The 27,799-nt window shown below is 50.4% G+C and overlaps 2 protein-coding genes across 2 annotated transcripts; one reads left to right on the top strand and one right to left on the bottom strand.

Annotated features, from left to right (window-relative positions):
* Positions 1-4,759: 4,759 nt before the first annotated feature.
* Positions 4,760-14,732, top strand: glipr2l (GLI pathogenesis-related 2, like). Its single transcript, XM_076049303.1, has 10 exons — positions 4,760-4,901; positions 5,449-5,557; positions 6,814-6,917; positions 8,221-8,298; positions 8,775-8,937; positions 11,462-11,493; positions 12,997-13,105; positions 13,269-13,366; positions 13,770-13,847; positions 14,039-14,732. Exons 1-10 carry the CDS (start codon positions 4,889-4,891, stop codon positions 14,227-14,229), a joined length of 975 nt encoding a protein of 324 aa, XP_075905418.1. The 5' UTR covers positions 4,760-4,888; the 3' UTR covers positions 14,230-14,732.
* A 144-nt stretch (positions 14,733-14,876) lies between these two features.
* nacad (NAC alpha domain containing) lies at positions 14,877-26,897 on the bottom strand. Its single transcript, XM_076049302.1, has 10 exons — positions 26,693-26,897; positions 23,938-24,224; positions 18,522-23,838; positions 17,603-17,851; positions 17,121-17,212; positions 16,972-17,037; positions 16,645-16,791; positions 15,934-16,068; positions 15,710-15,832; positions 14,877-15,027 (listed from the first exon to the last, which is right to left on the bottom strand). Exons 1-10 carry the CDS (start codon positions 26,775-26,777, stop codon positions 15,013-15,015), a joined length of 6,516 nt encoding a protein of 2,171 aa, XP_075905417.1. The 5' UTR covers positions 26,778-26,897; the 3' UTR covers positions 14,877-15,012.
* Between the last annotated feature and the right edge of the window lie 902 nt (positions 26,898-27,799).

Here is a 27,799-nt window from a genome sequence, read left to right as displayed (position 1 = left end):
GGGAGTGGGCAGAGGGTAGCGCTGCAGTTAAACGTCTGTCGTTGTGGGGCGGTCCAATCACAAGCCAGCATTTATGATTGTCGAGTTTGAATAGCCAATAGTATTGTCCTACATTACTGCTTTGATCATGTTCCGCCTGTGGGGGGGAGGGAAAGAACGTTATGCAGTCAGAGTTCCGCACTGTGGAACCTTCATGTTCAAAGCCGAGCCAACGTTCTAACTATATCCACCAACATGAAGAATTAACACAATGATTTAGAGGCTGGTAAACATTGTTAATTGTCCTATACTTTTTTTCAGTGCATAAAATTGTAAAATTGGAGACAGCAGAAAACAAAGTGCAATTGCCTGCGATATATTCATATTCAGTTCCTACGAGATGACAGCGGGAAGCGTTTTACGTGTAGTCCTAATAGAAGTATGTCTGTCATGTTTTAGGCCGCTATCATTTTCTTTTGCATGAACTGAATTTTGGAAAAAAGACCATAGAGGAGGAGATCAATTGAATTCTTGTTTGGGGGGTGGGGGGGGAAACAACTCTGCAGTTTCACTGATTATTTAAAGAGTTATACTACACCAACCCTAACCCTAAAATTCCCACTTTAATTTGATATGCCTGCTGATGCTCCAAGACACGAGTCGATGTCCCCCGACACATGCCGACGATTGTTGTCACTGTCTGAGAAAAAGCTGTGAACAAACAATGACCTTTCACCAGTTCACTTCTGTGTCTCTCCTGTCCCAGGAATTGCAGACTGGCTATATATAAAGAAAAAAGAGGAAATACAGGGAAAAAGCAGTCAGGGTTGCATGAACAGACATGAATTAATGAGGTGCACCTACTTTGTGACAAACATACACCATAATAACATAATAACTATAACGATGCTATTGTATATAACGTAATATACAATAGCATCTTACTATTGGCAAAGTGGTTGAAGATCTCGTCTTCTTTTCCCTCCTCCGATTCGTGCCGAGTCTTTGCAAGTTCTTCTCAGCCGCAACCTACAGTGTGTCATGATCCATTTCAACATCTTTACAGGAAAACTGGAAAACATACGAAAAGCTGTCTAAATGGAGGTTTGTTTGTGAGGAATAACTCTACAGATAAAAGTTGCAGCTCCGTCCTGAGGGCTTTAACTTCAGGATCTTCCACGCTAGGACATTTGGCAGGGCTCGGCATGGAACAAACAAAAACAGTACAACAAATGACGACTATACATGAAACGGTGACATGAGACACAAAGAGGGTTAGGCTAACCCATGCAGGGGTCGCTGGCTCCAGATAGTCACTTTTGCAAAGCGTGCAGACCCATCAACAAAGACGTTGCTCACGCAACAGCACGACAATAACACACGGCTCTTTGTATGTTTTATCGTATCTCCTTGTGTACGTGCCGACAGCCTGCCTAACAATCAAACAGCCTGTTCAATCTCCTGATGGAGTCGCACACCGTGACAGACACCCACACACGCACACGACACACTCACAACACTCGCACTCACAACACACAATGGTTGTCTCCACGAGTGGCGCTGGATCTTGACCTGAAGCAGCAGCTCGGCTCAGAGAGATTAGGAGATGTTTCTTATCGAAGACGACAGCCGCAGAGCAGCCGCCCTCTTCTCTCCCAGTGCCACCACAACACTGGGCCAGACGCCACAGAGCGCCGCCCACCGAGGGCCATTAGTTATTTTCAGAAGCAATAATTAGTGGCCGGCGTCAAGAATCCGCTGCGACTCTCAGGAATAATTTCTATGACGGCTATTATACAGCATTAAATCAGACTGAAGCAATTTTAGTGACTCTCCACTCTCTGTCCTCTTTCTTTCACAATGGCAAAGCTTGAAAGTGTGTTGAAAGAATAGAGAGAATTGAAGAGGAAAGCAAAGCAGCGGGCTTGCTGTGATTGCAGGGTGTGCGTTCCCACCCAGCAACGCCACAAACATCCCTTCTGTTGCGTTGACAACTTTTAATTTCCCAAAATGTGACGTTTCACCTCAAAGAAGATGTCGGTCATTTTAATTAAAATCACAGGGCAAAACTTTTCAAGTGGGTTCACTTTAACACGATGAGATTTTCTACACCGACCCTGAAGAAATTTCCTCACGCTTCACACAAAACAAGCGCGTGCCGTTTATTTCAGTTCATTCCCAATGCCACATTCCACTGTCACCATTAGACGGCAATTACTGCAGGCTGGCAGTGCACTCCTTTTCTTAGTCAACATTCTTCCAAATCGGTCCTTAAACCTCAGAAAAAAACACGTGTGGACTGAAAACTAGCGCCACCAGGGGGGCTCGCTGAGCGACAGGCGTCAGTCACAGCTTCCCAAACTGGGCCCCGCACAGCTGCCGTCCCCTGATTGGACTGGAATGCCTCTCCAGTCTTCTCTCCTCCTCTTGTTGGAGACGCATCCTGTGAGAATCCTGCTCTCACTGTTTGTGTGTGTGTGTGTGCGTGCGTGCTGGAATACGGATGAGGATAATTTAATTAGGGAGCAGATAGAAGGAGGTTACCGGGGTTAATATCCTGCGTGCACTCTGCTCCTGTCTGGACGCAGTAATTGCTTCGGGCACATTAGGAACTTTATTGACTGCTATGGCCTTTTAAGACATTACAGTTGGGCTGCTTAGTGTCACACAGCAGTTGTCCGGCACTGCTCAGTGTCTCTGCCCCGGCGCCGTCCTGTCACTCCGCTCTCTGCAGAGTGTCCTCGCCTGTATCTGCTTAATTGAAGGCGCCATAAATATGATGAGGTTCGTGCGGCGCCTCGTCCCCCACGAGGCCGCCTGATGAGCTTTGATTGGCAGGTGATTAACTCCTCTTAACCCGCGGAATCACTAATGACGCCATAAAAAGGCTTTCCGGTGCGTCAAACTCCGGGGAGGGCTTCCAGCTGCCGCTGGGGGGGGGGTGGAGTCTGGGATCAATCCTCAAGCCGTCCCACCCTCGCTGGATCCCTTCATTCTACAGTCAAGCAGACCTCTTGATACGGATGGAGGTGAATGGGAGGAGTTATTAAAAAGTCTTCAGCTTCCTCTTGGGACCGCTGTGGAGGAATTATATGCAACTAAGTGCACTTACAGCCCCTGCAAGAGGTATTTCACATTTCTCCTGCCATAAATCCATATTCATTTCAGCCATGACAGGTGTGGAAAATTATTCCTGGCCCAGAAAGACTTTGGTGGTCCTTCCCCTCTCTCACTTTCTCAGACAAGGGATCTGCGGGAATATTTTCATTAAAAAGGCTGCAGGGTGGGTGGGGGGGGCGGTGGGGGTTGCAAATTGGAGGGAAGCGAAGGAGGGAGTGATAGACGGAGGGGAAATGACAGGGAGGAGAGGAGCAGGGGACGGATGTGGCAGCTGACGGGGAGGGAGCCAAGCAGTAAGTGCAGCAGATATGATGGCCATGTGCAGAGACAAATGATGTCATATCTGCATGGATCCATGTCTGCACTGTCCCTCTCACAGGGGCTCTCCCCATCAATTAAATGGCCCAGTCCCCCGAGCCCACACACACACACACACACACACACACACACACACACACACACACACACACACACACACACACACACACACACACGCCACGGGCCATCTCAATTAGCGTGAATCAGGACGCATGGCTGCAAAGTGTCTCCAGACCACTATGGAAATGTGCTCTTGCACAGTGCAGCTGGCAGGAGGAGGCGGGGAGCAAATCAATCTGATTGGACGGAGCCATCAGGCTAATGAGAGATCAAGTGGCCCGACTCTTCACATGAATCCCGCCACGGCCGCTCACATTAAGGAGCAAAGGCGTCAGGAGTTGCACTTTGTTGCAACGATGAGCGAGGCCGGTCCTCGTGTCTTTGCACACAGCTCCCCCTTGTGGCTGATAAGGCTATTACACTCATGTAGTCAAGACAAGAGGAGCCGAGCTCCTGCTGCGTAGTGACATCAGAATGCTAATGCTAATCTCTGAACAGGGTGGGAGGTTTTGTGAAACTGAGAGTGCCACTCTTCCACACTGCACCGCGTCTTCAGCGAACCGTCCCGATTGCACTCTTTCCACGCCGCAGTAACTTTAAAATCACTTCCGGGTCGCTTCCAAACGACAGCGTTCCTGCTGGTCTAACCTGTTGGTTAGACGAGAGGGTTCGGCCGTTTAGTGAAACAGCGCCAAACAACCGTGCAACCCGCGGGACTGGTTGTCCTGGTGTCAGCTGCAGAAGGTCACTTGAATGTGAGAGGTTTTCCTCATGAGCATTTAGAATGATATGAATACTTCTGTCTGTGAAATGAAAGTGAAAGGACTGCGAGTGTGTGTGAGTGAGAGAGGAGAAGCCTCAGTCCTGGGTGCAGTTCTGGAGAAGAAACGCTGGGCGCCAAATTACAGCGGGCCAATAAATGTTACGGTCTCGAAGCCATATAAGGGCGTTTGTCTGACAGAGATGATGTCATCGATGAAGCCACGGGGCTCCACTTTCATTTGCAGGAATGCTGAGCGACAGACAGCGCGGCTGTGTGCGCTGCGAAGATATGACGAGGTGAGCAGGCAGAGGCACAGCCACAGTCATTTGCATGTCCAGGGGAAGCCCAGCTGGAGCAGCGTGTTCTACCCAGGCCAGCGTGGAGGAGTAGAGGGCGGGAGGTTCCACAGCTGCTGTGAGTTTGGGGAGGAAGCAGAGGAGAGCGCGGCCAGGCAGTTGCTTCAAAGAGTGAGCGAGAGACAGGCAGCGCTTGGAGGGGGGGGGGGGGGAGTAGAGGAGAGGGGGGGGCGGGGTGCAGGAGAGCAAGAGCCAAAGAGTGAGACGCTGGGCGGAGAAGCACGACGGAGCTGCTTTCCTTCAACCTTCACGCGTGCTACTGAGCTGAGTGACAGCTGCCTGTGACCACGCCATGGGGAAGTCGGGTGAGTTGGAACCAGTGTAGCGGACTTAAACATGTATGGGATGAGAATTTAAAAGAACGTGTTGCTTAGTTGCTAGTTAGTCGGTCGCTTGCTAAACTTTTCCATCTCGCCTGTCAGAAAGGTTTGAGGGCACGTCCGCATTTGACAAAGGGAAATGTTCCCACAAGTGTTCTTCCTCTTTCTTCCTGCCTTTGGCTCATATTTGTCTTGCGGCAGGCCCGGCACATGCTGGCTAATTAGCAGCATTGCCGCTCGTCCTCTTGTCTGTGCGTCTGTGTCAATGTTGCCATTGTGTGGGCCACTCGGGAGACTGCGGGCCTCATGAAAACAGGCAGTGAGTGACAGGCACCGGGCCGACAGGCACCGGGCCGACAGTGGCCGTGTCTTCAGTCACCACTGAGGTCACACACTGGTGCGTCGTTGGGCTCGGGCCTGCTTCCCCCAGCCGTGCGTTGCATCATCTCCGTGCCTGTCAGACCGCTCTGTCTGTCTGCACAGTCTGTCTGTCTGACTGCACAGTCTGTCTGTGTCTCTGTCTGCCTTTCAGCCTCCAAGCAGTTCACCAAGGAGGCGCTGCAGTGTCACAATGAGTACAGGAGGAAGCACCAGGCGCCTCCACTGGTGCTGTGCAGCAAGCTGAGCAAAGAGGCTGCCCGGTGGGTTCAACACACACACACACACACACACACACACACACACACACACACACACACACACACACACACACACACACACACACACACACACACACACACACACACACACACCTTTCGGTCCAGCCTGGCATTCTGTTTGTGCCTGTGGCTCATTTTGATGTTTATGACATGAACAACAGCAATAAAACCCTGCAAATCAGTACGGGCACCAAGGGCACCATGATAAGATGGAGCACATTGGCCACTGGTTTCAGTTTGCAGCTGAACTTCTCTCCTGCCGGCTCGCCAGACTTCAGGAGAAACGGCTTCTGCTCGGGTTACGACTGCCGGCGACGGGACATCTGCCTATCTGTATACGCCGATGTCTTTCATTCTGCTTTCTTGAGCACATCCAAGCGCCGAGTCCGGCCAGTCTGGTCGTCAAGGGAAACGCTGCTGCGTTTCAATCCCAGCGCACTTCACTCAGAGTGGTCGATGGCGACGGTGTTTACTTTGAGACTCGTGACCTCAGAGTTAAAACACACACAGAAAAACAGAATGAATTTTCAGGGATTTAAATGAATATCTGGACTTTTTTTTTTTTATTTCTGACAAATGCCAACTCTTCTGAGACAGGCAGGGAACTCCATCCAAAGGGTGGAAGGGTTCAGGCCATTAGCCTGAACAGCTTTAAAAGCCTTCCAAGGCTGAATGTGCACAGTCAGGGGAAACAATCAATGCTCAGCCTGAAAAGCAACTCACCCGCAGCCTTTCTCAATTGCTTGAAATGTCTCGGAAGTCTGAATCCACAAATATGAGCCGTTCACACGCGACACACAAACACTCTGAAAAAAAAAAAACAATTTTGTGAGTTCTTTTGCTACTTTGGCCACAAAGGAAGAGGCGGGGAGTTGCCATGGCACTGCTGACTTTCCAACATTTGAGGGGAGCATTAGGGGCTAAATTGCAGAAAAGGTTTTCTTGCTGCATTCCAGCCTCCAGCAGACCCCCCACACCCTGAGTGCAGGCTATTGAAGATGGATTGATGGATGGATGGATGGACAGATCTGTGCAGTTGTCCGTTTCCTGTTGAAATAACCTTGTTTTCTTTTGTATGAAAGCAAAACTTCAACTTGTGGCAAAGTATTTTCCAGGTTCCGTTAACAAGTCGGCTTCTCAAGACCGAAAACACGTCTCATTTAGTACAAGAAAAGCCAACAGCGGCTGGGTCGAGCTCACACTTCTCTTACTATTGCCATCTCTCTCTAACCTCACAGCTATGCCGAAAGTCTGGCCAGCACACGTATCCTGAAACACAGCGAGCAGTCCAGTAGGGGGAGCTGTGGAGAGAATCTGGCATGGGCCTCCTATGACCAATCAGGTACGTGACTGACGATGTGTATATGTCTAACATACACAAGCAACATGCTATTTATAGAGGAGCTGAAGGGGCTGCTTGGCAGTGTTTGAGTGGGACTGGTTGCTCCAGAGCTCCACTGGTTGAGTCTGCAGAGCTCCACTGGTTGCTCCAGAGCTCCACTGGTTGAGTCTACAGAGCTCCACTGGTTGAGTCTACAGAGCTCCACTGGTTGCTCCAGAGCTCCACTGGTTGAGTCTACAGAGCTCCACTGGTTGAGTCTACAGAGCTCCACTGGTTGCTCCAGAGCTCCACTGGTTGAGTCTACAGAGCTCCACTGGTTGAGTCTACAGAGCTCCACTGGTTGCTCCAGAGCTCCACTGGTTGAGTCTACAGAGCTCCACTGGTTGAGTCTACAGAGCTCCACTGGTTGCTCCAGAGCTCCACTGGTTGAGTCTACAGTACAGAGCTCCACTGGTTGAGTCTGAAGAGCTCCACTGGTTGAGTCTACAGAGCTCCACTGGTTGAGTCTACAGAGCTCCACTGGTTGCTCCAGAGCTCCACTGGTTGAGTCTACAGAGCTCCACTGGTTGCTCCAGAGCTCCACTGGTTGAGTCTGCAGAGCTCCACTGGTTGAGTCTACAGAGCTCAGCCAGGACTGAGAGGGAGCAGCTGGGTTTCCTCCTGCTCTTCATTCATCATGTGGGAGCTCAGACTGTGTGAGTCACCACCAAAACATGTCAGCCCAGGAAGATGTGTGTTACTCAACGTCTCCCACAATGCACTGCTGGGTGACAGCGAGTCAATGAGTTTGACCATATTGTGAAAAGACTAAACCTTACCGGACCTCTGAGACAGACTGCAAAATAGCCACAGATACTCAAAGACAGCACAGTTGCTGTATAAACAGTCTCTCAAACCGTCAGTCTTGACTTGTGTATTGTCAGCGCTCCGTGAAGCCTTCGTGGTGTTCTTTCAACACTGTCACTCCGTTGGCGTCGCGCCCTTCCATGCAGAAGTAGCCGACTCCCATCACGGCTACTTCTGCATTTTTGGTACTCCTGCGTTTAACCTCCTTTTTGAAACCAGAAGCGCCATCCAGCAAAGTGCGGCGCTAATTTTGAATTCAAAGAATGAACGGTCTGTAGAACAAGCCCGGCATGGTTTGAGGGCCCAGAAGGAGGAGGTATGGTCTCCCTCAGCGAGTGCAGCACTGTAAACTGTGACTCCAGCTTCTCCCACGGCCGTCACTCTGATCAATAAGTCACACACAGGACTGATGTAAGCATCGCTGGAGTTTGAATCACGCTCTGCTATGTGTCTGCAGGGAAGGATGTTTCAGACCGCTGGTACGAGGAGGTGAAGCAGTACAATTTCAACCGGCCTGGATTCTCCTCAGGAACAGGTGAGAGTTTACAGTGACAGCTGCACAGGGATTGAGATCAGTCTTCATGTACAAAACATACATGGAAACGGGATCTTCTCACAATTGATCATTCCAATAACTGAGCTATTTTTGGCCCGGATGGATGTTTGCCCTGGTCTGGACCAGATGGGGCGTCTCTCAATATGATTATTTGGGTGATCATCATTAGCAGGGAAATAGCAGCCCTCTGTATCACTTCCCAGCACAAGAAGTCATTTACTAGTTTTGGCCTCAAAGCTCCAGATGGAAGCAATGCATTAGTGAATCACTCCACAGCGATTCACACTGACTCGTGTGAAGGAGCTTCGCCATGAGGTGAAACAGAGGGAAGCAGGCGGTTTGGGCTGATAGTTGGTCTGTAGGCGACCGCAACTCAGATCTGATCGCTGATCCGAGTCTATTTTTCTCCTGTTTTTCTTTGCTCTCCACTACACTCCCCCCCCCCCCCCCCCCAGGTCATTTCACAGCTATGGTGTGGAAGAGCACCAAGAAGTTGGGCGTCGGAAAGGCCACAGCTTCTGACGGCTCCTCCTTTGTGGTGGCCAGATACTTCCCCGCCGGGAACATTACGAACCAAGGACACTTTGAGAACAACGTGCTGCCAGCGAAAGCCTCCGTGTGAGGTCAAGAGGCGGTCACACTTCAAAGGATCCCGAAGGCATTCTTTTTTTTTTTTTTTTGGTTGTTTTGATTTGATCCATTCAGGAGATTCTTGTCTGCCTGCAATGCAGTGGAGGAACCTCAGGGCGGCAGCGTTTGTGGCCTGATGCAGACATCTCACCGCTTCCTCTCAAGGTTTCTAATTTTGGAATCCGTTCAAATCGTGTTTGTGTGAAAATGGCTGATAACTAAAAGCACTTGACTACTTTGATGTTTTAACAAAGCATTGTTAGCATTTCGACTACACAGTATGTTTGATTTCAGCGTTGGTATGTCGGCGACAGTATTTCCTTTAGTTTGAGTCTTGTTGTTTTCTATTATTGCTATTGTTAGATTTAAACACGTAATAGCCTGAAAGAGTGAGAATCATTCCATCCGAGAAACAAACTCCACACACGCTGAGAGTTTTATCTGGCGTCTATGTCTTGTACTTGGATTCATTTTATACAATAAAAGTGACAGATTAACACAAATGTGTTTTGAATGTCTGAAATTGTGTTTTTGCTATTTTCATATGTCAATGGGGGGAGGGGGGGGGGTAGTTTCCACCGTCCAGCCCCATCCCCAGGCAGATGGAATTAGGAGGCGGGCAGGCGATCAATCTAATTGGATGGGGCAATCGGGTAAATGAGAAATCAAGTGGCCGGACTTTTCCCAACCAGTCCACTCATATTAAGGAACCCAGATGTCATGAATTGAACTTTGGTGCAGCTACGAGTGAGTTTGTTGTGTCCTCTCCGTCTAAGCCGGCAGTGTCCAACTGTTTTATAATGGTAGACCACAGTAAAGAAGAAAGAGCCAGCAGCTGCTAAGATGCTTTGCTAAGATGCGTATCAGCGTCCTTCATTTTGGCACAATTTGAGAGGAACCAAGCTGCGAATGAATTTTCACGGTGTTTCAATGTGGACTTTTGTAAAAATAAATAAACAATTAGGTTACATTGGCAGGACGATAGCGCCGTTGAACATTGGTCAATTTCAACACAATAGACGAACACAATGGTTTCAGCTCTCAGTGGGAAAGTATCTAGAACTCGCTAGAGAACCGGCGACTGCCCATGTGAACTTTTATGAACTTTACTGTTGCCATGTCGTCCACCTGCCGGTGGCGCTCTTACCTGGATCCCCGTCGGCCGACGTCGCTTCCGCCTGCACACCGCAGACTGCCAAGTAAACGGAAAGGTTGCAACGTCAGCTTGTTTGATTCAATACCGAGTGCTCGGCCATAATGTTTTAAGAGATGCACCCCCGGTCTGTGGCTTTGCACACGGCTCCACCTCATGACAGATGAGGCCTTTACGTCCATGTAGAAAAGACAAAAAGGGGTGGAGCTCCTGCCTGTGGTGTATAAAAACAATGCTCTTGAGGGGTTTGTGCTCCATGTCTTACCTCATTAACTTGAAGTCATCCTCGTGTTGCTCCAGCGCTCGTCTGAACAGTTGATAGAGAAAATGTTTGGATACATTAGCGTCGACAGGTAATTGATTACAAGACATTGGCCGGCAGCTTCAAACAGCAGTCATACAAGCGGAAGTAACAACCTGCTGGACCGCTTTGACCGGCGTCGACGCGTCCTCATGTCGACTGCAGCCGGTAGAGGGTTATATTGAATTAGCAATAAGTCATTCATCGTTATTATTTAGAATCAAATGAATGCTTCCATCTGTGAAATACAAGTTACACACATGCAGAATGCACAACACGGCTAAACACAAACTCTGCTTCTATTTTCAGTGAAACAGGATCCACAGCAAAGTATTGTGAGCGCGGCGCTCCATCAGAAGCCACGGTGCTGGTGTCGGTGGAGGGGCAACACTGGCCACCGGCTCCCAGCAGCCCAGTGGATGTGATGGTCCCGAGGCCACACAAGCTCCCAGCTCCCAGCTCCCAGAGACGCAGATGAAGCCACAGCTTCTCTATCATTTGCAGGGATGCTGAGAGATGCTGGGCGGCTTCCTCCCTGCACTACTCACACGCGACGGTGGCGTCGAGGTTCATTTTCTTGACGCTTTCCGGAGAAATGCTTGAGAAAAGGTTTCATTTCTCGGGGCTTTGTGTGTCCACCACCACCCCCTGCTGGTCAAAGACGGTAAAACACATTAGGTGTGTGTGTAAGTTTCCCTCGCTTTAATGCAGTTTATGAACATGCGTCAGCATTCATTAGTGTTACCAGCCCGCCTCGCCTCCTTGGCTCGCAACCAACACTTCACCTGATGATACTGAAAACATGTGAAACGTCAAGGAGATCGTAAAAACGAAGGCGGAAGACGCCGCCGTCGTGAGCAAAATCACGACCTACATGAATGAAATGTAAAAACAACTCGCGCCGCCTCGGAAACAGCGAGGCTTTAAACCCATCACAGAACTTCATGGCACTTCCTGGATCTCAGCACACATGGGAGAAGCCGAGCCGAGGCGGAGCCGAGCCGACTAATTTGTTTCGGCTTCAGGTTGACATGATGACAGCGAGCTGATCGCCACAGCCGCCTGCATGAGCACGCCATGGGGGAGTCGGGTAAGTTGCAACTGTTGGCTGTAGCTAACTAGTAGCAGTCACTCGCTAACTAGTAGCAGTCACTGTTTAACTAGTAGCAGCCACTGTTTAACTAGTGGCAGCCACTCGCTAACTTGTAGCAGTCACTGTTTAACTAGTGGCAGTCACTGTTTAACTTGTAGCAGCCACTGTTTAACTTGTAGCAGCCACTCGCTAGCGAGTAGCAGTCACTGTTTAACTAGTGGCAGCCACTCGCTAACTAGTAGCAGTCACTGTTTAACTAGTAGCAGTCACTGTTTAACTAGTGGCAGTCACTCGCTAGCGAGTAGCAGTTACTGTTTAACTAGTGGCAGTCACTCGCTAACTTGTAGCAGCCACTGTTTAACTTGTAGCAGCCACTCGCTAACTAGTAGCAGTCACTCGCTAACTTGTAGCAGTCACTGTTTAACTTGTAGCAGCCACTCGCTAGCGAGTAGCAGTCACTGTTTAACTAGTGGCTCAATCAGTGAGTCGTGCTGTCCCGAGTGTTCAATGTTGGACCCTAAAAAGTTGTCTCGCGCCATCCCGCAATGCACCGCTAAAATGAGTGACTGTACAACCGGTGGACGCCCCCCTCCGTCCCCCCAGCAACATATCCCATCATGCATCGCGCCCACGCTGACGCAGGAAAAACAAACGTCGCGGAAAGACGACGGCAACAGAGCGAGTCGGGCTTTTTAATCGTTGTTCTTTTTTTTTTTTTGAGAGGCGCTGGGTCTGACGTGTGTGTACCGTGATGAGTGCAGTACAGTGAACTGCTAGAAGTCCCGAGTCAGTGAGTCAGGGGATGAGTGAAGGATTTCGGAAGCAAATGAGCCCAAAAGATGGACGGAAGTTTCCGTTTCAAAAGAAACCAACCGCGGAAATAGAAAACAAACAAACAAATAAATAAATAAATAAATATGATGCATTCTGTCTTTTGGCCAGCAGGGCCAAAGTTGCTTTGCAAAAAGACGGTAAAAAAGGAGCGTCAGTACGAAAAGCAGCCTTAAATTCACACATTTTAAACATTGCACATTGTTTACTTGTTCACCCTCAGTTTTTACTTTTCTATTCTGATTCCGATCGCTATGACGTGATGAATGCAGCACTCGTCTATACTGCGTTACTTTGCACTTGTTCTGACCTCTTTACTTTTGTATTCAAAAGGTTTGTCCAGCCTGTCTGTCTGCTTGGCCTGTCTGACTGACTGCTTGGCCTGTCTGTCTGACTGCTTGGTCTGTCTGACTGCTTGGTCTGTATGACTGCCTGGCCTGTCTGTCTGCTTGGTCTGTCTGTCTGCTTGGCCTGTCTGTCTGTCTGACTGCTTGGCCTGTCTGTCTGACTGCTTGGCCTGTCTGACTGACTGACTGCGTGGCCTGTCTGTCTGTCTGACTGCTTGGCCTGTCTGACTGACTGCTTGGCCTGTCTGACTGACTGACTGCGTGGCCTGTCTGTCTGTCTGACTGCTTGGCCTGTCTGTCTGTGTCTCTGTGTGTCTCTCAGCCTCCAAGCAGTTCACCAAGGAGGCGCTGCAGTGTCATAATGAGTACAGGAGGAAGCACCAGGCGCCTCCGCTGGTGCTGAGCAGCAAGCTGAGCAAAGAGGCTGCCCGGTGGGTTCAACACACACTCGCACATCACAGTGGAAACTCAACAAGATACTTTGCATCACTGTTCATGCTTCTCCCTTGCCAAACTGCACCTTGTACGGTGTCCAAAATGAAAGGTGCAGTTGTGCAGTTACTGTTGCTGTCATTCTCTTGGCTCATCTCGCAGCTACGCCAAGCGTCTGGCTGTCACGCGTATCATCACACACACTGTGTTTGCAGAGAACTGTGGGGAAAATCTGGCTTATGACTGGTACGAGCTGTCAGGTACATACTCTGTGATCTCTATATGCTTTTATATACACAGGCAATATTCTATTTTTAGAGGAGACGAAGGGGCTGTTTGAGACTGGTTGCTCCAGAGCTCCACTGGTTGGGTCTATAGAGCTCACAGAAGACCAGCTGGGATCTGTCCCCCCCCGCCCCCTCTCCTCTTTGTTCAGACTCAGACTCTGTGAGTCACCTCTGAAACATGTCCACCCAGGAAGATGTGTGTTATTCAACATCTCCCACGATGCACTGCTGGGTGACAGCGGAGTGCAGCGCTGTAAACCAAAAACCATTTATCGACTCGATCTTTTTCCCACGGCCGTCATTCCGATCAATGAGCAAAACACGGGACTGATTAAAGCGTCCCCGGAGTTGAAGTGGCGCTCTGTTGTGTCTGCAGGGAAGGACGTTTCAGACCGCTGGTACAATGAGGCGAAGCAGTACGACTTCGACCAGCCTGGATTCACTGCAGCAACAGGTGGGACGAACAGAGGGGCTGTTCCTCAGTGGCAGGTTGAAGTGACCATTCAACACAATGTCCGCATCGTCCTCAACAAAACAAATCACGTTGTGGAAAGGTCATACTCACTCCTGCACTGGGAAGTATTGCATCATTGGACGATAAGAAATGCAGAACTCTGTCATTTTGTGATTCTGCTTCGCCGCCAGGTCGTTTCTCAGCGATGGTGTGGAAGAGCACCACGACACTCGGGGTCGGGAAGGCCAGAGCGTCCGACGGCTTCTGGATCGTGGTGGCCAGATACTTCCCTGCCGGGAACGTGACCACCCAGGAAGACTTTGCAAACAACGTGCTGCCCGCTAAAACCCCCACGTCAGGGTACGAGCCGGTCACACTATAACGGATCCCGAAGGCGTCCCTGTGGCCACTTCAACAAGGAGACAACGGAGGAGGCGGCAGGGACGGAAATTAAACTATTGGCTATTCTGGGATGTCGGGAAGGTTTATTACCCTGTGAGAAACGCCATCGCAAAGAAAGCTCTGTAAACATTCTTGAAGAAATGGCTTTTCCGATGCTTATTATCCATTAGTTCAGTGTCAAAGTCATCATTTTCCATTGTGAGACGGTTGTGTTTTATTTTGAGAAATACTGGATGCTTTCTGTGAAGTGTGCAGAATGTAAAAATCTCAACATGTCCAAAAAGGTAAAGTTATTTAAAAAAAAAATTGTTGTTCTATAATACTGTAGCATGAAAAAGGGTGGGGGGGAAAAATGCAAAATCACAACACAGTTGTACGTATTTACCAATTTACCAATAGCTAATACTTTCTATAATTACTTCCTACTACTTACTACTAAAGGCTCTTTTCATTCATTTGTCCAGGGTTTTAATGGGTGAAATGGAAATAAAATGTCAGGAATTCATATTCTCTTTTTCTGTGTGTGTGTGTGTGTGTGTGTGTGTGTGTGTGTGTGTGTGTGTGTGTGTCCGTTACCGTGCTCAAAATATTATATTTGCGTAGTGAATAGCATTCCTCTCCCATGTGGTCACGGTCCACGTTGGAACTCTTTATTGAGATGATATTGGGGATGCAACATACAGCAGCAGCAATACAGAGGAATCAGCAGCGTTTTAGGCTTTACAGGCTGAAGGAGGGGGCAACACGTCCACTCATCCGCTGCTCACATGGTCAGCTCCTACATGGAAGGCAGACAAATGAGACGGAATAAGAGAAGGGTCAGATGAATGCAGGCTGAAACACGTAAAGACCTTAAAGTGGGTTTTTTTTTATTTATTTATTTATTTATTTTTTAAAACCGTGTATTGCAAAGTATATTGTAGAACGGGAAAACATGAAGCACGGGAAATAAAACAACTGCGTCACATTGTGAGATCATTTTTCTCGGAGCTTTGCTGCCACCTAGTGGTTTTCAAGTGGTACAGCGGAGGCCGCTAGGACGCTGTGGGCAAACTCCAGTGAGTCTGCAGCAGTGTTGTGCAGTTCGCCTCCACATCTGTTATTGTTTTCTGACAAAAACAATCGAGTCACAACATTTTGTTGACGGCTGTTTTACAGTGGAACCGCAGTTGCATTTTGTGTTCGAAAACACGTTGATGTGTGCGTTCATTCTGATTCAGCGCCAACCCATTGTGAAGTGACTCGACTGCAACACCTGACGAGCGGTGCTCTTTGTTCCGCCCACTTTCCCTTGAAGTGAAGACGGCCAATCAGAACAAAGCATCGTGTTGTTCCAAACAGGAACCTGTCAACGTGCTCTCCTCTGCTCGCTGGCCGTGACTCATGTTGTTTACCGTGCAGGACGTACTCCCTTCTCCCCCTGCGGCTCCGCCCCCCTCCCCCCCACTGCCGCACCTCACCATGATAGCATTCACTATGTCGTTCTTGTTGTGTTTCAGTGCACGGACGGCCTTGGCCCGCGACACGTTGGCCTGAGCCATCACCAGCTCGATGTCCCTCTGCTCCAGACCTCCGTCGTCCACCTGGTGGAGAAGAACACGGAGACAGGTCCACACACTTTGTCTTGGCTTTCATGCAAATGGCTGCGTAAACACGGCACAGTGACTCAAGTGTCGGACGGTACCTCTTCTTCATCTTCCTCGCTCTCCTCCTTGATGGTGAGGCTGGGTGGGATGGGCGGAGCCAGCGGAGAAGAGGTCATAGGCACCTTGAACTTCTCTGCCGCGGCTTTGTGAGCCTGCTGGGACAAGTCCTCAATCTGGAAGAGAGAGGTAGATAGATGGATGGATGGATGGATGGATGGATGGATGGATAGGTGGGTGGGTGGATGGATAGGTGGGTGGGTGGGTGGATAGATGGATGGATGGATAGGTGGGTGGGTGGGTGGATGGATGGATGGATAGGTGGGTGGATGGATGGATGGATGGATGGATAGATGGATGATGGATAGGTGGGTGGATGGATGGATGGATGGATGGATGGATAGGTGGGTGGATGGATGGATGGATGGATGGATGGATGGCTGGATGGATAGGTGGGTGGATGGATGGCTGGATGGATGGATGGATGGATGGATGGATAGGTGGGTGGATGGATGGCTGGATGGATGGATAGGTGGGTGGATGGATGGATGGATGGATAGGTGGGTGGGTGGGTGGGTGGATGGATGGATGGATGGATGGATGGCTGGATAGGTGGGTGGATGGATGGATGGATGGATGGATGGATAGGTGGGTGGATGGATGGATAGAAGGATGGATAGATTGATGGACAGATGATAGATGGATAGATAGATGGGTGGATGGAGGGATGATAGATTGATAGACAGACTTACCTTTGCCTCTCCAAACACTATGTAAATATCGGATGCGGGGCTCTTAAAGACATCTGGTCTGTTGATAACAAACAAAATACTTTTGGACTTCCTGATGGTGATCCTGGTCACACCGTGTACTGGCTTGAGACCCAATTTGGACATGGCCTGCCACGCGCGCACACACACACACACACACACACACACACACACACACACACACACACACACACACACACACACACACACACACACACACACACAGTGGAAAGTGTTGAAGATAAAAGACAGACTATTTTTTTAAAAGATATTGCAGTGAGATTGCACAGCTGGCAGCTGCCGCCAGACCTTGCGAGCCTTCTTCTCACTGCGACTCTGCTTTGGTCGGTTGCCCTCATCCGGAGAGGACATTGACTACACAAGGAGAATGAGAGTTAAACACATTCATTCAATAAGAACTTGTGGGGTTTGTTTTTCCAAAGTGCAGCACCACTAACTTGGGGCTCTGACGGTCTGAGTGGTTCCGACCCCTCCAGTTCAGGCACCGACCCGTCGCTTTCAGACTCATTACAGGAAACCAATATGGAGGCTGAGCAAACATACAGTACACATTCAATTCACACTTGAGCAACCAGTGTCACAACTTCATCGCCATAGAAACCAGTTGAGGCACCAGAATGAACGAGGGCATTTACAGACTCTGATCTAATTAGATCCCGGCCGAGTGCTAATCCAAGCAATACACAGCGCAAAGACTCTCTTTAATTAGAGCACAGATGATACATCGAATTCCCTTTGAGGCAATTCTGCTTTATAAAGAGCCATCGTCTCCAAGCAAAGTCATGAATTGTGCCTCCTATCGTTTCAAGTTATGAGAAATGTACGGAGAAGCCGTAAAGAACAGCAGAGCTGTGGATATCTACAGCGTGCCGACGCAGACGACAGGCACTGCTCAGGCTGGACGGAGGAAGCCACTGACCGTTGTTCCTGAAGGACAAGTCAATGTCCTCCGACATCTTGTGGCCGTGGATCATCGGGCAGCCCGACAGTCTGTCGCTCTTGCGGCGAGGAGAGAAAAGCTCCACCTCCCCCTGGCTGGATGTGCTGCTCTTGTCCAGCACGCCTCCGTTTCCTTTCCCTCTGGGCTGAGAGCCGTGACCTCCAGCGTGACCTCCAGCGTGTCCACCATCCGTCTCACTGTCTGTCTCCTCCTCAGCCAGCACCGGACCTGAGCGAGCACACGCTTACACAATCACACACTTGCAGCTGTTGCACTGCATGGAATAGAATAGAATAGAATGCCTTGAGGTATCCCACATTGGGAAAATTGACATAAAAAGAAAAAATAATATGAATTAAAAAGAAATTAAAAAAAATATAAAAAAAAAACTATTCATAGAGTAAGAAAGGAAGGAAAAATCAACCACTTATGTCTATATGGACATAAGTGCTCTCTCTCTCTCTAATGTGACATATATAAAGGAATAATATGCAAATCAATATATTTCAAGTTTTTATTTCTTTGGATTTTGCTGATCAGGTAAAAAAAAAAAAAAAAACAAATTTTATAATAATGTTCTGAGTTTGTGGCTTTGTGGTTTTAATGAGCTGAAAATCTTAATGAGCAAAGTTACAACGTTACAAAGTTACAAAGTTTGCGTGGAATGGCTCAATAAGCTGTGTTGCTTTCATCTTAAATTGCCACAATAAAACAACCTTTACTTGATATTCTCACGTTCCGGGCAGCGCCTGTATATTACAAATGATTTCTATTACATGGAAACGTAAATAAGTCTTTTATCAGTTTAGTTTGAGAGATGTTTTTACTGAGGAGAGCAGGTTAAGCAACTCGTCAAGCTGCACAAGGAATTGCAGGTGCGTTCGAGGCTGCTGCTCACCTCTGTGTGCGTCCTGTGCGCTCCATGTGCAGCTCTGCTTGCTCCGCTTGACGTCGAGCTGAGGTGGGCGCTGTGAGAAGGACTGGGACTGCGAGCGGGGAGCAGAGTCTGGAAGGAGAGCCGGGTCCTGAGTCCTGGCCCCGGGCGAAGGCGACTCCTGGCCGCGTGGCTTTGACGGGAGTGCCAGGGTCAGCGCGGGGAGCACAGGAAGTCCCGGTCGGAGGCTGTCGTTGGGCACGAGCGAAGGGTCCAAGACTTCCTGTGTGGTCGTGCAGGCGGAGCAAAGCAGCGGGCCGGACGATTGGACTGGTTGAGATTCCTGCACGGGGGTCGGGAGGTCATCCTCAGACTCTGACGCGGGCGGAGGCGAGGAGGGGGGGGCGGGGCGTGCCGAGGATGACGGGCGAGGCGGAGCCCTTGATGCGGCGTCCTGGCGTGGCGGGCTGTGCATGGGTTCTATGTTGTTGTCGTTGACATCCACCGTCAGTGGCCTGTTATCCAGAACCTCCAGCTGCCTGGGTGGCTCCGGGTTCACTGCCACGGCTCTCAACTTGTGCGCAGCCTGTGTTGTCGCCGTGGCACGGTCGCTGTTACAGTCCCTCGCTCGCAGCTGTGAAACAGACTCAGCACTTTCCGTCCCCGAAGACGCTTTCAGACCCTCGGACTGCGAAGGTTGGCAGTTCTCTCTTTGGCCCGTTTCACTCTCGGGATTGTTCATCGTCGTCTCATTGGAAGTGGGATCAGCCGCAGCCATCGACGAGGCTTTCTTTGGATCGTCGACCGACTCAGGGCTGGAGTCAGCGTGGCCGCCTGTTTGGGACGCCCTGTGTTTGTTCTGCCTGCCCCTCCTCCCTCGCTTAGCCCCCGTTGGCTTTTCCGTGCAGACTTCCTCTCGAGGGCTGCGGTACTCCGAGCTCTCCGGGCAGTTTGCTTCAGGCGCTGTTTTTATTTCCCTTTTGTTTTTCTTTCCCTTCTTTTCAGCCTTCCTTTTGGTTTCCTCTGCTTTCTGATCCGCGTCCTCGTCCCCTGAGTTGCAAACAACCCGCTGCCGTCCTCCGAAGGCATCGCTTGTCTTTGGTTCACTCGAAGGTCTGGAGGTTGGAGCACTTTTCTCATCCTTTCTTTGGGCTTCATCTTCGGGCTCCACCGGCTGGAGATCTAAATGAGCGTCTGCGTTTCTCTTGTCTCCTTGGCAAGCTTTAGGTCCAGGTTCCTTCGCTTTACTTTTAGGAGTGAAGGAACCAAAGGAGCCATTTAGCAGAGAAAGTGCTGTATCACTCTCAGGCATCACTATCTGATTGACTGGCCTGCTTTTGTCAGATGAAGAGAAGGTTTGCTCTGTCACATCTTTGTGCATGGAAGTGTCAGGTGAGGGCGGTGAACCTCTACAGGTACCTGCTGCCTGGACTGATACCTGGTTCCTACAGCCATCTGCTGCTGGTTGGTCTCCATCAGGATTTGGTATCTCTTCCAGTGGGATGTTAGACAACGACTCTCTAACGCCGACGCTCCCCCCCTGGTGTCTTACTTCCTCTGACAGAGCATTCAGATTTCCGTACATGGCTACATCTAAGGGGTCAAATGCTGAGTTGTTGTTGTTGTCTGAATTCCTCCAACTCTCTGGAGGCTGTGCGTCTGCGTTGTCAAGATCGTTGCTTGGATTGGGATTCCCCCCTGGCAATGTCGAGCTTCCATACTCTCCTTCTGCTGAAAGCTCTCCGATGGACTTCCAGCATTTTGTGTTGGACTCAGACGTTCCCCTTCCTTCCATCCTCTCATCCGCAGCCTCTTTGCGCTCCTCGCCCTCGCTGTTATTGTCCTCTTCATCCAGAACAAAGCCCATGACGTTGTCGTAGATTTTGCACTCATCATCGCTCATGTTGGGAGCCACGACCATCTCAGCGCTTTGGCCCTTTGTGTCACACATGAGCAGACTTTCCGACTCCAGTTGGTACCTTTTGTCCAGGGACAGGGAGAGAGCTTCCCCTGCCCCCCAGACACTCAGGTTGGCCCCTGATCCAAACCCTAGACCGAACCCCATCCCCACCCTGTCATCCCGCCATGCCCCGGCCCCTGGGCCCATCTCCCTGCTTACGTCTGTTTCTGAATTCTCCCTTTTAGGTGAAATAGCCATTGGCGAGTGTGGGGATCCGGCGGCACCTAAAGCCCCCTCGTCTGTGCCGAGGGTGTTTTCCCTCAGGTTCTCCTGGGCAGAGTCTCTGGGACAGTGTTCGGGAGTGAGGGCCAGGTTGTCAGCAACCTCTGGGATGATGTCTGCTAATGTTGAAAGAGGAATATTGCTGGGGTTAGAGGTGGGATCTTTAGGGCAGGAGAGAAGGGGAACGCCTTTGTTCAAATCATTGGTTGCACTGGCTTTGTTCTGAACGAGTCCAGAGTCACTGCTTCTGGTTTCCACGCTTCTGGATTCAGCTGCTGCGTTTCCATTCTTTTGGTGGAGCTCAGTGTCAGAGTCCTTATGGATATTAGACCCAATCGTTGTGTTTGCCTCTCCAGATGCTTCAACTTTCATGGAAAATGATTTTGCTAATGCAAGTCTGCTCACTCCTATTGTCATGTGGCTTTTTGCCTGACGATGGCGAGGCTTGATAAGCAGTTTATAAGAGTCTCTCTCTGGTTCCTCAGTGAGCTCCTCCTCTGAATAATCACTGGTTTGTTCTACACATTCTGGGCCAGTTCTGGTCTGTTCTTTTGTTGGTGCTTCATTTGAAATGTCACTGCTCTGCTTCAAATCAAGATCTGGCATCTTGGTGGTAGCTGCAGCCAGTTCCATTGCAGGAGCTAATTTGATCATCTCCTGTGACACAGATGCAGAAGCATGAGAGATGTTTGAGTCATCGATTGGAGCAAAGGTGGAAGTTGCAGAACCAAAATGAGGTCTCTTTGTTGCTTGTTCACAAGGAGTAAAAGATTTTGTGATATCCTGACATCCAAGCAGGACGGATCCAGGATCCAGGTCGCTCGAGGATCCCTGTTGCCTGGAGACTGTTTCTGACAGATGAGATGGTTCCTGGTTTTCTATTGGCTTCTCTGAGCACTCTTGCCTGTCCAATGATGACGGGTGGCCTAATTCACTGGCGTGCTCCAGTTCAACTGTGTCCAACTGTGAATGAGGGGATACAAGTTGGTCCATAATTGTAGATTCTGAACTGTGGCCTGCACAGTGGGTAGCAATTGACAGAGAAAGACAGGGAGTATCGAAGATGTCCGATTTGTCTGTATTTTGTGGTATGCTCACAAGTTGGCCTTGACTTTCGCCTGCGTTTGTCCCCTGTTGAGGTTCTTGTTTGACATCAGTCTGGTCTGGATCCTCTTGTGTGGACTCCAGTGATTGTGCATGCCTTTCTGTGCTGTATAAACGTTCATCTTCCTCCCCGTTAAAGGAGGCAGAATCCAATGAGTCGTCCGTGTCATCGTGAAAGCAGAAAGCCTCGTCCAAGCCTTCATTGATTGACGTCTCTGAAAGTGAGTGGAGGAAAGATGCTGAGCTGTCCTCATCTGTAGGATCCTCCACAGCTTTGCTATCACACTCATCCTCATCCTCGTCCTCCTCCTCTTCTTCTTCTTCTCCTTCATTTTTGTCCTCCTCCTCCACCACTTTGACCTCTACCTTGGCTTCCTTTGCAGCCTCGTCGTGGCCGACACTGTCTTCATCTTCGTCGTCATCGTTATTCCCGCTGTCGTCAATCTCAACGTCGTCGTCAAAGTCATAGTTGTCTTCGTCGTCGTCATCGTCCTCGACGTCTGCTTCCTCCTCCCCCGCCGCGTACGCGTTGACATCCTTCTCTTCGTTTCCGTCGTCGCCCTCCTCTATTTCATTCTCGTCCTCCGTGGGAAAGAGTGTGATTTCCATCGAGTCGGCCCGGAAAACGAGGTTTGTGTTGAGTGGGAAGGAGAGGAGCGAGGCAGGTATCATCCTTTCGTCCTCTGGAATGTCGTCAGCGCACACCGCTTGGGAGAACATGTAGGAACTCGGGCAGAATCTGCCAAAGGCTCCGCGGCAGAAGTCATCCAGCGGGATCATCGGAGAGTCGGGGCTCAGACTGGAAGAAGCCAAGGTGGAGTCCTCTATATCAGGGGTGATCGTCGTTGAGCGCAGGTCCAAATGGTCTTCCATCAGTCCAAAACTGTCTTGGGACATGCACGCCTCCAAGGGCAGTTTAAGACAAGCTTGCTTGGCTCGGGGATACTCTTCCCTTCCCGCAGTGGCCTCTTCCAATGGACACAGGGAGCTTTCAGAGCCTCCGCCGTTATCTTGGGAGTCGCTGCTGTGGCTGCTACTGCTCCTTTGATGCAACGTGCTCTCTGTCACCCAACAAGGACGACAACTTTCTCTGGAAATCTTGACCTCTTCTTCCTTTAGAACCTCATCTTCTTCAAGGATGGCTTGGATTACTGTTTGTGAGTTTGAGACGAAATCCTCAGGACGGTACGAGCAAAGTTCCCCCACTCTCTCCACCTCTCTCTCCGGACCTGCCCTCCCTTTGTCATCCCCGACCTCGTCTCCGATTTCTGACAGGGACGCCACGAAGCAGGCAGGGGCCTCCTGTGCTTCTTCTATAAGGAGCAGGTTAGGGGAGGCTGATGGCGAAGTGGAGGAGGTGTACGAGGAGGTCCAGCTGCCTCCCTCTGCAGTGATGTAGGAGCCAGAGGGCGAGGTGAGAGGGGAACACAAGTCCTCGCTGTCAGAGGGAGAACCAGGGGAGAGTGGGCAGGCGGGCGAGCCGGGGTACGAGTGGTGCTTAAGGTGCGAAGAGCATGAAGACATCTTGATTGGGGTTGACGGTGCCGTATAGTACAGGTCAGGGTCAAGCGAAGAGGGCACGCCCACGCGAAGTGGGTCAACGGCGTAGGCAGGCTCAGAGAAGGACAGAGCCACTGGACAGGCCAGCTCAGAAAAAGAACGGCAAGGCACTTCATCTAGGGGGCGATCTCCACCTTCCTCCTGTTTGTCATCTGAATTGTCACCTATTGCGCTCGGCTCTGAGGGCGAAGGACAGAGGTCGCTGTGGAAAGGGAGAGGGAGTGTGTTTGGGGGCTGGATTGGCTCCTTCTGTGAGTCCTGCTGCTTGTGAAGGGTTTGGACTTGGTTTTCATCTTTCTTGGTCTCTCGCCTGCTTTCCTTTCCTGGCGTTTGGGGTTCTGGAAAGTTTGGCAAAGCCTGAGCGCTCGGCTTGACGAGCTGCTGTCCCGTCTTGAGCTCCATCGTTTTGAGCCGAGCCTCTTGACCCATCACCACTCGTGTGTCGATGGTTTGTGGTTCTTGGAAGTCGCTCTCCACCTCAGAACCAGTCAGGACCTACAGCGAACACACAAGAAAGCACTTCTGAGTTTACAGGTGCAATAGTCAGAACAGCAAATCTGCAGCAAAATATCAACTAGCCAGGCCGACAAACACCTTTATTCTCTCCATCTTGAGAGGAACATGGCGACCACATGGTCCGTGGCCACCCAGCTGTCCAGACAATCTGTTTGGGTTGTTGCTGCGATGGTCAGAGCCTTCAGGTTGAGGCCTTGGGGTACCAGAGGAGCTGGGTTTGGCAGGAAATATTCTTGGTCCAAATGGAGAGGTGCATGCTGGGAGCAGCTTCTGAGGAGTGCTGGGAGAGGGGCTAGAACCACTGTCAGTAGGGGAGGAGCCACTGTCACTGGGGGTGGAGTCAGTCGAAGGATGTCTCGTCATGTCTGAAAAGCAAAGAATCAGAATGATCCAGTTGACATAAAATGGGAAGCACTTGGATCCCAGATGAAGGAAGACATCTCCAACATTCCTGACCTTCAGGTCAAGTGGACTTTGTAAAATCAAATCAAAAAAAAAAAAAAAACATGTCAGAAAAGTTAATGTAACTACAATAACAACGCAAGGTATTTGCTTTAATGACTTTTAGTTTCAAATAATCAACTTAAAGATGCACAAGATACAATAAAGGTACAACATTGAAATATTTTCAGACTGTTATTTTAGTCCAGACTTCAGTGTAGTTTTATTCCAGAATTAATTATGTTAAAAAAAAAACAACAACAACCTCCATACAGTAAATCTCCAGAAAGCTTCATTCAGGCCTCTGTAAATGTGCTTTTGTTTCGCTTCATGCTCAAACCAATGCTTTGCTGGGGAGGAAATGCAAACAAGGCAGTCTCATGGCAGGGCAAACACCTGGCTGAGCAACTTGTCCTGCCATCTCTAGCCCGTCTACTATGATACACCCTCCTCACGACTGCCACCAGCAATGTGGAAAAAATGTGCAAAGAATTTATAGGATGGATGAATGAAAGACCAGGAGCGTACTGGGAAGGACATTCTAGTTTATCACCATGCTATGGGAGGCTAACAGCGGGCCTGTGTTCCTGATTCTTTCACTTTGATGACTTCTCTCATGTTGGATGGATTACTTTCATCAAACCATCCATTTGCCCCCCAGGATGTGGCGTCGGCATCGGCCTCAATGCAACGTTCTGGGACGGGACAGCGCCTTTCATTTACGGCGCTAACTGGGCGGCTGAGCAGTGACCTCAAGCCCACATTCTGATTCGTCACCGTGGCGCTGGCTCACTGAGCGCCGGCTCACAAAGCCAGACTTGTTTTGCCAGAAATGGCCGGATACAGGATATTAATTACATCTCAGATCTCTTGACAGCAGGCCTCCTCTCCACATCCAGCCCATCTCAGCCTCCACTCCGTTCCACTTGGAACAGCATAGAATTAAGTTGTATGCTGCGGTGTCCCTTGCACCACTTTATCCCGTGACCCCCCCCCCCTCGCTATGTCAGAGCCTCCATTTCTCCTCCCTCGCTGATCTCACGCTCTCATACACACTGACTGCGGTGGCCGATGCCATCACGGGCACCAGCGACAGCGTCGGTGTGTTTGTGTGTGCTGAATCATGCCTCCTGGATCAGACCTGACGCACTGCATCGCCCCGATACAGTCAGCGGAATCCATGGGATACAAGTTGAATGTGTTAGGATTTAAAAATCCACTGCAGTTGATACAAAAGATTTGTATGTGCTTTTGAAAATCCAGCAGACTGATCCAAGGTGTGCACAAACACTGGTCTTGACTCTGATCAGGTTGATGCTAAATGTTTTGCTAAATCACTGGCAGTAGTCCTGCTTCCACGGCTGCCTCTCCCTCGCCCGGCGCTCTTTCTGTCCCCAGCTCCGCTTTGCAGCGGCACGTCTCTTCTTCTTTAAAAAAAAAAAAAAAAAGACACAGCAGCGACAGCGAGTGCGCAGCCTGCCACGAGAGAGGAGCAGGCCACGGGCGAGCCGAGCAGACTGGAGCTGCGTCACAGAGGCTGCGGCGCCGGGCCAGGCCCGGCCCGGCCCGTCAGCCCCAAGGGTGAGCGTCGCTCGCAGCTCCGCTCCAGCCGGAGGCCTCCTGCCTTCCTGTTTTCACTCCATCCACTCCCTGGCCGTCAATGCTCCACCCTCCCAAGTAGGTCAAGTGCATGTCAGCACGAGAGGCAACAAGCGACCCCCCCCTCTGTTCTAGCTGCTGTCTGCTATACAGGACGTACGCATGAAGCCAGGGCAAATATCTCCATGAGCTTTTTCCTCCAACAACTCCTGCCGTGAACGGTAGCGACAGAACTTTGATCCTCCCAAACACTCATCACCACCAATACAACTTTCCCTCAATTTCTCCTCCTCCTTCTCACTACAATGTCACCGTCTGGCACAATTTCATGGTTCCGAACCTTCGGCAGTGACGCGAGAGGACTGCCGCGGTTCCGGACGGCATTTTATGGAGGAAAAACAACAAAGAAGAAAACAACAAGCGCAGCCTTGTGCATGCGGCGGTGTGCTTGCAAGTACACTCCAGTAACAGAGTGCTGCTGCTGCTGTGTCATGTTTCAGGCTGAGGCTGGCCGGGGGAAGGGAGGAGTCACGCTATGATAGCAGTAACGGCTAATAGTAATAACATGAAGGAAAGTGCTGGAGGGGTGTAGATGTGGACGGGGTGGCAGCAGCAGGGAGGAGGCTGCAGTGGCTCAGGACCACAGCAGCTTCAAACTGCATCTCTCCAGTAGCAGCGATACGTCACCTCTTCCCACATCCAGCTCACTCTTCCTCTGCCGTCCCCACAGCGAGCATCACCCCCCCCCCCCCCTCCCCACCACCCACCCACCACCAACCCCCAGGGTGCCTACCTGTTCCAGGGAGACCAGCCTCCTCTCCATCCTGCTCGGCCTGCTTGTCAGCGGGGATGGATCTGTGCGTGCTCTCCCCCGGCATGCTGCTGCTGCTGCTGCTGCTGCTGCTGCTGCTCCTGGCTCGCTCGCTGTCTTTGGCTCTGACGCAACAATAAAACACGCAGCCCGAGAAGGCAAGGTGAACAGAGGGAGAGAGAGAGAGAGGGAGAGGAGGAAGAAGGGGAGGGGAGGGGTGTGTGTGAGAGAGAGGGAGAGAGAGAGAGAGAGAGAGAGAGAGGGGGCGGCTGAATGCTCAGCGACCCAATGCTCAAATCCTCCTGCAGCACGTGTCTGTGTGTGTGTGTGTGTGTGTGTGTGTGTGTGTGTGTGTGTGTGTGTCTGCATGCGTCATGCTGCCTCTGACGGGCTGCATGTTTTAGAGCCCACAGTCTTCATCTGAATATCGTGTGCGTGTGCATAAGTGTGTGTATAGTGTGTATAGAATCTGGGAAGGAGCTGCAGTTTGTTTGTTTGTTTCTGTCCCCCCCCCCTCAAGCTATGACTGGAGCTTCAAGGATGATGTCAGCACATTTCCACCACTCTCTTCCTCTCTCAGTGCTGCCCTCAGCCTCGCAGGACAGCAGCGGTACTGCATCAACAGGGAGGGAGGGGCAGGTGTCAGGGGAAGGACCGGGGATCCATGCCACTGTCAAACAGAAACTGAAATCAAGTTTAGAAGAACAAAGGCGGGGAACGCAGCTGCCGGGCCCACGGCTCACACTCTGGTTGCCCCGCCCATTTCTTCTGACCCGGGTTGACAAGGTAAGGGGTGAAGAGGTGGCAGCACTGAGCCAAACTACCAGCAAGTGTTACCATGGAAACCCCCCCCAGCTTCCCATCACAGAGCCGCTCGGCAGAAATGCAGCGTGTTACTGGACCACGACCTGCGGAGGAGAACCAGCAGGCGCACACGCAGGCTTTTAACGTGAAAGAACTGAGCGGTGCTTTTATTTAGAAAGAGCCCAGAGGATGTGTTGATTCTAACAGTTTGGAACACAGAGGGGATTCAGCGATTATTAGAGTTCAGGGTAAAAAGCAAATCAATCAATCGGTCTGTCAGTCAAC

This window comes from Nelusetta ayraudi, unplaced genomic scaffold (genome assembly GCF_046127955.1).
Source record: "Nelusetta ayraudi isolate G7.1 ecotype Tasmania unplaced genomic scaffold, CSIRO-AGI_Nayr_v1 ptg000113l, whole genome shotgun sequence".
Classification (NCBI taxonomy): Eukaryota; Metazoa; Chordata; class Actinopteri; order Tetraodontiformes; family Monacanthidae; genus Nelusetta; species Nelusetta ayraudi.
Note: the sequence above shows the minus strand (reverse complement) of the source record. Positions and strands in the feature narration are given on the sequence as shown.